The sequence below is a fragment of the Anas acuta genome, chromosome 17 (assembly GCF_963932015.1).
Source record: "Anas acuta chromosome 17, bAnaAcu1.1, whole genome shotgun sequence".
Taxonomy (NCBI): domain Eukaryota; kingdom Metazoa; phylum Chordata; class Aves; order Anseriformes; family Anatidae; genus Anas; species Anas acuta.
In genome coordinates, this window is record NC_088995.1 from 84670 (window position 1) to 95244 (window position 10575).

Consider the following 10575-nt stretch of genomic DNA (forward strand, 5'->3'; position numbering starts at 1 on the left):
TAGTTAGACAAGATCAGGAGAGAAAATGCTTAAAAATACATATAAAAGGTCAAAGAGATGATTAAGGAATTAGAGCATCATTCATATGAGGGGATCATTTGGCTTTGAGAAAAGGCAGCTTTGGGGCTTGGGGTGGGAGTTAATGTGTATAAATACCTGATGGGAAGGTGTAAAGATGAAGCCACACTCTTCTAAGTGGTATCTAATGAATAGACAAGGCAATGGACACAAACTGAAATATAGGAAATTTCATATCAACAAAAAGAAAGTCTTCTTTACTGTGAGGGTAACAGTGGAAAAAGTTGCCCAGAGAGGCTGTCAATCTCCAGCCTTGGAGACTCAAAACACAACTGGACAAAGTGCTCTCCTTTGACACTCTTTTGAACTGGGGAATTGAACTCGTCTCCAGAGGCCCTGTCCAACCTCAGCTATCCTGTGAAGATTTTTTTTTTTCATTAAAGCTGGAAAACGGTTTAAATGAGCCAACAGTTAGAATTACTAATCTACCTATCTTATAGAAATGGGGAAGTCCCTGAATCAGTGATTTAGCTTTGATCCCAGTCCCTTAGGGGTGTGGGAAAAGGACCATACAAGGACAAAGGATAGTTGCAATATTCCAGATTGATACTTAGGTCTCAGAGTAAGGAACCAAAATGAATGTATCCCAAGCAATAATGTGAGTCTGAAAGCCATCTTTTTTGGGGTAGCAAGTATGTTCCATAAAGTCACATGAGTGTTAGAATCTTACAAGAGTACTAAAGTTGTGCATAAGTAATGTATAACCTGCACTAGTTTCTCTTTTTCAATTTTTCTTCCTCTCCTCTTTGCTCTTCACAGCCCTTATTGGTGCCTGTGGAGGGAATTACACTTCTGCTACAGCTGTGATCTATTCCCCAGATTTTCCTGACACATATGGCACAGGCAGAGGATGTTACTGGACCATACAAGTCCCAGGAGCATCTCAAATCCACTTCAGCTTTGTTCTTTTTGAAATCAAAGATGCTACAGATATGGTGGAATTACTGGACGGCTATACCTATCATGTTCTAGCTCGTTTTAATGGCAAGAACCGTCCTCCCCACACATTCAACATCTCTTTGGATTTTGTTATTTTGTATTTTTTCTCAGATGAAATCAATCAAGCCCAAGGATTTGCTATCAGGTATAAAGGTAAGAAGCTACCTTTGCTCTTTCTGCATTTCAATATGTTATTAAAGCATGTAATTTGCACAGGAGATTTCTGAAGTGGCAAAAAAAAAAAATTTAAACCTCACGTCCACAAGTTTTTAATGCATCTCATTGCCACTGTTCAGTAAGTAAAAGCTTCTGCTAACATTTCTCTCAATTTGGAATACTTCAGTCATCTATGTCATAAATATCAGAATTTACATTTTCAAAACGTCAATCCTACACATCCCTGCCTGTCAAAACAGGTTGGAAAATGGAAAAGAAGCTGGGGAAAAAATGGTAGTCCATCTGCACCATTGGTTCATCTCAGCTATTTCCAATAATTACTCAGCTATAAAGTCCTCAGGAGATCAGGAAAAAACATTTCAGTCCTTGAGTTGTACCTGCTCTTATGATGAACAATTCACTTCCAGAAAAATTCTGAGAACCCCAGCTTGGTGAAGCACACAATTTTTCTGGCATCAGACATAATATGATTATTGGAGTTCTCTAAGTAAACCAGAGGGAAGCATATGCCTGTTTACAAGCACAAAGTAATGCCCAATTACATCTGTTAAGAAGTTGTTTGTATAATCACACTGTTTTGTTTTCAGCTGTGAAGGACAGTGTGCATCAAAACAAGATTACAGTGAATCAGACACTTTCAGAGAAGATACATGAACATGCAAATCTCAGTATCAATGCAGCTCGGTCATCAAAGATACTTTATGTCATCACAACAAGTCCAAGTCATCCTAGTAGCTCCATGCCTGGTAATATTACAAGGAAATGTGAAAACAGGAAAACTTTGTTTTGGCACAATCTAGAATCATTATCACCTTTGCCTCCTACCCCATTTTATCTGATCCACTATGCCTCTTACTGATAGATGCCTGAAGAATTATTTTCATGTAATCTAATTATCACTAATTGCACTGATCTCATTGCTTTTCAAAACTGACTTCTCAGTATAAATCATTTAGAAATAATGTGAAAATGAGTCTTTGAGAATGAAAGCATATCAGAAAGATATTTATTTACTTTGATTTGTTACTTACTTTTTATAAGTAGTAAAACCAAATGGCAAGTGAAAGCAGCCTCCTTACTAGAACTGGTTTCAGTGACCAGGGCATACCGTAGAAGTCGCAAAAGGTGCTGAAAGAAAGTACAAGCACTTACAGAGTCTGGAATTAGCCTGAATGCTACATGCAGCCCAGTTATCCCAATTCACACAAGCCAGAGCAAAACTACAGAGAGGGCTAGGCAAAAGTGAAGCAGGTTCATCTTTCAAGAGATGTCGCTGAAAACTGTCAAGTATCTTGAGCTCATTTTCCAAGACATCCCTTCATTCAGGAGATTGTTAAATTGCAAATAACTGAAGACCGGAATATCATTATTGGTCTCATTTATCTTTAAAATACCTTGGGCACCTGCTTTTACATATTGATGGAGTTAGACTTTGGTCTCTCTATGCACACTCTAATAGTTCTGTAGTCCTGAAGCTATGTCTTCATTCCTGAAGTCTAAAAATGTGACTGCATGTTAGCTGCATATACCCAAATTAGACAAATTGTATACTGATGTAAGTGTAACTCCTGGCATTCCTGCATGCAGCATGGGTTGGAGACTATGGGAGTCAGAATGAAAAGTGATCTAATAATTTAAAATCTGTTCCCCTCCAATCTCAGTCTTTTAAGTAGTTCAGATGTTACGCTGTGTCAAGCTATTCAGGTCCTGCTTGACCTGATGGTACCAAAAAAAAATAAACTGGAATGCAAAATACAATGCCCAAGAGCCTTCAGCATAAGGTAATAAAATAGGAGAGCACAAATACTGATCAACTGTCTCAGTAGACTCTAGAAAGGAAAAAATAAAGTGATTACTTTCATAATTACTGATATAAAACTAGGCCACCTGCTTACAAACATTACAGTTACTACTGGCAGCATATATGCTAGTATATTCCTTAGTCTGCTTTTTAATATTTCCCCTGAGTGAGTTTTGTTTACTTTCATAGATATATTAGAAAATTTTACTGGCATATGCTTTGGATTTTTGCAGTATTGATTTTTTACAGGGAGTAGTCCTCCATGGGAAAAAACATTCCAGATTGAGTTACAGTTTCTGCCAGTTGTTACCTAAAGGCTTAATGTGTCTTCAAATTACAGCTTTGAGTAAAGCATACAAAGGCTATGTGTTTCTTTTCTGCTGTATATCTACTTTAAAAATTCTAAGTAAATGAATGCACTGAGTTCCTCTCCTCTCCTCTCCTCTCCTCTCCTCTCCTCTCCTCTCCTCTCCTCTCCTCTCCTCTCCTCTCCTCTCCTCTCCTCTCCTCTCCTCTCCTCTCCTCTCCTCTCCTCTCCTCTCCTCTCCTCTCCTCTCCTCTCCTCTCCTCTCCTCTCCTCTCCTCTCCTCTCCTCTCCTCTCCTCTCCTCTCCTCTCCTCTCCTCTCCTCTCCTCTCCTCTCCTCTCCTCTCCTCTCCTCTCCTCTCCTCTCCTCTCCTCTCCTCTCCTCTCCTCTCCTCTCCTCTCCTCTCCTCTCCTCTCCTCTCCTCTCCTCTCCTCTCCTCTCCTCTCCTCTCCTCTCCTCTCCTCTCCTCTCCTCTCCTCTCCTCTCCTGTCTCCTCTTCATTCTGTCTTCTTCTCCTCCTCTTTCCTCTCTCCTTTCTCCTGCTTTTTGTTTTCATTTTTCTTCTTCAGAGTGGACAATATATAGTCTCACCGCGCTGCTCATCCTAAGTGTTACAGCCATATTGGCAAAGATATTTCTCCACATTACCATGAAGTAAGTATGAAGCTCTGTACCAATTCTGGTATACTTAATTTCTCTGCATTATGATACTGTGAAACTAGTCATATTTAAAATCAAGTTATATGTTACATATTTTTGTCCTCAATAGGATACTAATTAAGTACATCTTTTTAAAAAAACTTCCCTGTTTCCTAGGGTAGCATCTATTTAACTCATTGACTGAAATGATGGGTGAGTTTTGAACAAATCATAAATGTTGTGTTGTATTTACACACTACAATCTAACTTAAATATACAAGGACATGAATTAATAGTAATTAGTAACAGAATATGTACAGACATTAATTTAATTGCTTTCATTAGGGTAGCAACTATTATAGCAACAGTATGCCTTGTTTGTCATTTGGTCAAAAAAGCAAACAACAAATCCTTCAAAAACCTATGTAACTGTGTACCAGGTAGAAAAAAACATATGGTCACAGATATAGAGGAACTCGTTAGCATTATCAGTGCAGCAGTAATGCAAACATACTAATAATAGTAGCTTCCTGTGCACCTTAATACTTATTGTGAACTAACTCATGTTTCTTAGATCCCATCAAATACCATCTGCAATTGAAATGGAAGATTCCAATGAGGTTACTGCTGCTGGTGAGATCTGGAGTATATTTTACCAGCCATCCACATCAATATCCATCTTCAAGAAGAAGCTTCGAACTCAACAAGATGATTGCAATCCACTAGTGGGAAACTGAATTGTCTTTTATTTTACAGGAACCAATCTTCTTAAAATCCAGGTGATTTAGGAATAATCCTTTTTTTTTCAAAAAATCCAAACTCATACTTGTCTTCCAAAAAGTCCATTTCCAAAGGCCTTTGAAAGACTTTGCTTGATCTGCTGTTTTCTTTTGTATATTAGTGATGACAGATTTAATTGATGCAATAATTTTGAAATATTTGGTGCTCATCAAACCTGCAGTACTGTAAACTGCTGCCTTTAAACCAGTGCACTTAAAATACAAGTGAAAACCTGTAAAGTTCAAAATATCTCACAACCCTGCCAAAAGTAATTGAATGATTATCTGCAGCTTGAGGACTTTTTGTCTTCCTGTGTCACTATATTAATCAGGCCATTTTAGTCTCTTTATTCTCAAGGCTGAAGACAGAGGTGGATATTGATACCCTGTTCAGTTGCCACAGAAGCCAGAGCTTATTTGGCTTTAATGTAAACATCTCTAAATGGCACTATACAGTAAATTGGGAGTAAAAGACTGAGGAATTATCAGCCTGGTTGCCAATGCTCTATTTCTAGATTTTTCTGTTCCTACAAGCAGAGATATACAAACAAAAATCAAATCAAATTCAGGAGGCACACTCTCAATGGAGCGTCAGCTGCAAATGTGTCATTGGACTAATTCTCACTGGGTCAAGGTGTGCATGACACTTATAAACAAGTATGTATGTGTGAGCAGTCAGATTCACCAATGATTATGACAATTTTGCACATAAAGTGTTCCTTTCAAAGACTATCATATGCCATTCTGAAGTCCTGCATTAACTTTGGATGTGAGCTTAGGACTTCTGAAAGGATTGTTCAAGGAAATTATAAATCAACTAAATTTTTAGATAGTGAGGCTAACACCAATTCTCACTCCAAGGTTACAGGTATTAATCCCAGCAGCCGTAAATATTTACAGAGTTGTATTCTGCTGTCAACACCTATGCCAGGCTGTGCATTGGAAAACATGCACAACAGTTGCCTTGATAACTAACTGCTAAGAAAGTGTTTCCCTGCCTGCAAAATTAAAATGGCATTGCATTTTTAAGACTAATTATAGAAGAACTAAAATATCAGTGGGGATCCAATCTGTGAAATCATTTCTATTTGGTTGTAACAGACAGCATTAACTATTTTTTCTCTTTTGTAGAATATCTGTCTACCTAAATTGCTCAGACTTCTCATCCCACCACTGGGGATCAACAGTGAGACTTTCAGCTTCAAGTCCAGCTCAGCAAGATACTTAGGAAAAACAGACAATACAGCTCAGATAGGTAGACTAGAAAAGTTTACATTAGTGAGCATTTCCTTAAACTATGTTAGTGACATTAAAGTACAGTACATGTAATTCCAGTTAGAACTGGAATTTATTCCTTAGAAAAGGAATAAATATAAGTTTAAGCATACCAATACTCTATACACCAGACCTGTGATCTGAGAACAACTGCTCAATGCGTCTGCAAAAGATAATGAAGAAAAGTAAGAAAATTGACACAGTTTGCATTCATTATAGTATTTGTCATTCTGTTTTTAAACTCTAAAGCCCTTCTCTTCATGGAGACTATAGTTTTCCTTCAAAAATTTGGGCATCTTTTAGATGGAACAGTGAAATATTGTGCCTTACTTGCCATTCTACATCTAGTCTTTTACCTGAACTAAATTAATTCCAACTCCATTTATGTACCATAGATGACTGCCACAATTGCACAATAAATGCTTAATAGAAAAAGGACTTTACTAAGCCAGCAGTTATGGAATTGTTTATATCAGAATCAGAATATTATGGAAACATCTAGCACATTTTGCATGAACTGCTGGAAAGGTTACAGGAAAAAATAATTAAGTATGGCCAAAAATCAAGATTGGAAGTGTTGTAAAATATGCCAGTTCTCTCTTATGTGTCATCAGGTTGGACTAAAAAATATTGTCTGATTCAGACCCAATGAAAAATTTAAAATTGCCTTTTTAACAGTCTGTGTTTGCATCATGCTGTGCAGTGAAAGAGTCTTTCAAAGATTTGTAGTGAAGCAAATTAATTTACCTCCTCTAGATGGTTATTCTGACTCATTAATGGACAGCTACGAAGGAGTCACGGAATAAACTAGATCCTTAAGAGTTAAGTTACGAGCACATTTTGAGGAAGCTTTTGTTTCTTGTTTTATCAAATGTTCTTGAGCAGTTAAACATATACAGTCAAAGGAAAATTCATACAGCAGTTAACTAATGCTGATAACCTGAAAAAACATAAGGAGCCTCCCATGACTGTTTTCTACCCACTGTAAAAGGAAAAAAAGGCAGAACATTTTTTACATCTCTTTTTCAGAAAGGATTTTAATTTCACTATTAAATTGGAGAAATCCCTTTACAAACAACAAGAAAAAGATGATGATACTAGTGCAAAATTTAGAGAATCTAGAAACCGAGATCACTTCCTCAGCTACCTTTTAAATAACTAAATATTTCACGTGCCTTTCTTAGGGAATGTTTATCTTATTTCCATACATAAGAGCCAGAGAAATAGCACTTACAGTAGATCAACGGGCCATGTCAACAATGACTAAGCTTATGGTATTGCACAGTACATTGGAAAATGCACTGACAAAAGTGTCAAGAAAATTATATTCCCCAAAGTCTTTCAGATTGCCCAGTTCTGGATACCTCTACTACTAGGAAACAGTAACAGATAGAAATGCACCAAGAGGATCCTTGTAGCACTTCTTACTATCTGTGCCTGAAACCATAAAGAACAGGCAGATCTCTGAAGGGTATTTTTGTTTCAAAACTTGATATAGTCACTTGTAATCATAGCACAGACACTTCAGCAGTATGGTGGTATATGGCCAACATATACCATATACATTAATACAGCACTTTATGATGTTTGCTATAAGGCTTTGGTAGAGGAAGAAAAGACTGACACGCAACTGTTGTAATCCCACATGCTTCAGCACACAGTGATACATGCCCCTATGACATTAGCAGATGAGCACTGACAGCTGGATGATGCACATAACTCTAAATGTCATGTTTGTGTTTATAGCACTTCAACAAATTGAAAATAGCTGCAGAATGGGAATTTCTCTGGAATTTTATCTGAATGGCCTTCCAAACTCCTACCTAGTAGTTCTTTCAATAGGATGGACGGGCTGCAAAAGTGTTATTGGCCACAACTTCAAAGGCAACTGTTTTGACAATAATGCCATCATGAGGAGTTGCTTCTCACATACACACATTCCAGCCCCTGCCCCCTTCCACACTTTGTTGTGCTGGTATGCCTGGCTATGTAGTAGTGCAATAAACTGATCAGGTTAAAAGTTACCATCATTGTTTCTTCACTTAGTTAGACTAGAGTAGTTCATTCGGAAGGGACCTTCAGAGATGATCTGGTCCAACTTCCTGACCACTTCAAGGCTAACCAACAATGAAAACATTATTGAGGGCATTGTCTAAATGCTTCTTGAACACTGACAGGCATGGGGCATCAACCACCTCACCAGGAAGCCTATTCCAGTGTTGGACCAGCACCCTCACGGTAAATAATTTTTTCCTAATGTCCAGTCTCAGCCTCCTGTGGCACAGCTCTGTGCTATTCCCTCATGTCCTGTCATTGGTCACCAGGAAGCAAAGACTGACACCTCCCTCTCCATTCCCCTGCTCAGGAATTTGTAGCATAATGAGGTGATCTCTCAGCCTTCTTTTCTCCAGACTAGACAACCAGGCATCTTCGGCCTCTCCTCATAGAGCATGCCCTCCAGCCCTTTTACCAGCTTTGATGCCCTCCTCTGGATGCTTTCAAGGACCTTAACATCTTGTTTATATTGTGGAGACCTGAACTGTACACAATATTCAAGCTGAGGTTGCACCAAGGCTAAACATAGTGGGAGAATCACCAGAATTGGCTGGCTATGCTGTGTTTAATGCACCCCAAAGTGCAGTTTGCCCTCTTGGCTGCCAGGGCACACTGATGATTCATGTCGAGCTTGTTGTTGACCGGCACCCCAGATCCTTTCTTGTCTCCCAGCTGTTACTTTTAGCAGTGAGAAATTCTCTTATCTATTGGGTGGTTACACAGAAATGTGAGCTATCTTAGCTATGTGGAGAATAAGCCATAGGAAAAAGAGAGGATTGCACCAGAAGCAAGGGCAGTGAGTACTTATGGATGGCACTGCCACTGTAGCGTTTTGTGACATTGCCTCTTAACTTTATGCAGCATGTCAGTTACAGTAGCCTACAGAATATGTGGACTTTGGATGGTAACCAGCTGGAAAGGTGGCCTTCCTAATTCAAAATCTACTTAAAAAAATAGGTTTGTTTGTTGACTAAATGATTTTATATGTACTTTTGTCTTAATATTGTTATGTTGGAGGGAAAATAGAGACTGTAATTTAAATATGTGTGATCTGTTATCATAGTAATATATATATTTATATATGTATAGGAAATGTATTATTTAATACAGCATATTATGCTTGTATCTTGCTAACATTTCATAGGAAGAAAATATGTTAGATTACATTCTGAGAAAAAATAAATATTCTATACATTGTAACCACAGTAAAATTTGAAGATAATTTATTGATATGTGTGACTGAAAAGCACTGAGAACAGAGTAACGCAGACTCTCAATTTTGTTGCAGAATAGGTGCTGATGAAACAATTGCTTAAGATGCTCTGTCTTCCTTTGAATCTCATGCCTAGATTGTAAGTGTATTTGGCCATTCATCAGATTCTGAAAATCCATCTGCATGTATTTTCAGGACCATTTTAACATCCAACACCTTCATCTGCTTTTTCAATCAAGCATTAACAACATCATCTTATTTAAGACATGTTTTTGACAGTTTTTCTATAGCCAGTACAGTTTTGAGGAGTTTTAAAAACACTGCTCATCCAGACAACCCAACAGTATTGCAGAATTATGGTCTCTGTATTCCAAGCTCCCCTGGCAATACTATAAATATGAGATTTTTTACTGATAGCCCTGGAAAATGAATCTACTTTCTGTATGAGTATAGGTGAACACATCAGCAGGCAATTGGCCTGCCACTAAATGAGCAGGACTATTCCAGTTCAATCTTCTGCTTAATAACTTTTCTCAGGCAGTGGAAAAGACTGCCAAATATTTTCTAGTGCACTACTTTGCCTAATGGAAAGGTCTACTACAAAAACATAACTCCTGACAAAGACTTGCTCAACTATTACGTAATAGCCTGCAAATAAGCGTTTCACAATCCTCTAAAGAAATACAATTCAGTGATAGTTTCACCTGAAAATTATTCTAGACATTTTTGAACAAAGTTATCATTCTACTACCTTGAGATCTTGAGAGTGAAAAATATAATTGCCTTCAGATTGTGTCGTTTTTCTATAGCAATATCCCCACAACACATACATTTAATGCAACTCATTGTTTCACATCTTTATTGAGCACTTGTGCTTTGGGATAAAATTAGGCATTCTGAATCTCAGTCTCAAGACAATTTACTGTAAATCCAAAGGATATCACATGAACCAAATAAGACTGTCAAGAAAACAGATCAAACTTGAAATTACTCACCACTGAAATATGTGTTGTGCCTACGTGTGGTCATCTTGTGTTCAGCAAATGGCTGTAATTAACAATTATAAAAAATTAAACACAGTGAATTTCTGCATGAGTTATTAGCATTACTATAGTGTAGAAGAGAGTTGCGTAGCAGAGGCAGAAACACTGTAGTTTACCAGTGGCTTGTTTGCTGTGGGGATTTGTAAGCTGAAAATGAAGAGGATGATTATATAAGGAAAATATTTTATTGCTTTGAAAAGCTATTTCTGATGTAACAGCATATTGAAGTTTTCAGATGATATGTTTTCAAACTGTTAGAATTTATTAAAA

The 10575-nt window shown here is 37.6% G+C and overlaps 1 protein-coding gene across 9 annotated transcripts in view; it reads left to right on the forward strand.

Moving 5' to 3' along the window:
* The window catches only part of KREMEN1 (kringle containing transmembrane protein 1), a 33195-nt gene extending 22841 nt beyond the window's left edge, over positions 1–10354 (forward strand). For 2 of the 9 annotated variants that reach the window (XM_068654098.1, XM_068654106.1), the window contains exons 6-9: positions 838–1170; positions 1782–1940; positions 3871–3955; positions 4515–9260. In XM_068654098.1, the coding sequence (XP_068510199.1) occupies positions 838–1170; positions 1782–1940; positions 3871–3955; positions 4515–4677 (740 nt within the window). In that variant the 3' untranslated portion in view covers positions 4678–9260. Of the gene's footprint in view, positions 1–837; positions 1171–1781; positions 1941–3870; positions 3956–4514; positions 9261–9337 lie in introns of those variants that run through there. The other 7 variants (XR_011088566.1, XM_068654101.1, XM_068654099.1 and 4 more) reach the window with 7 other exon arrangements.
* The last annotated feature ends 221 nt before the right edge of the window (positions 10355–10575 follow it).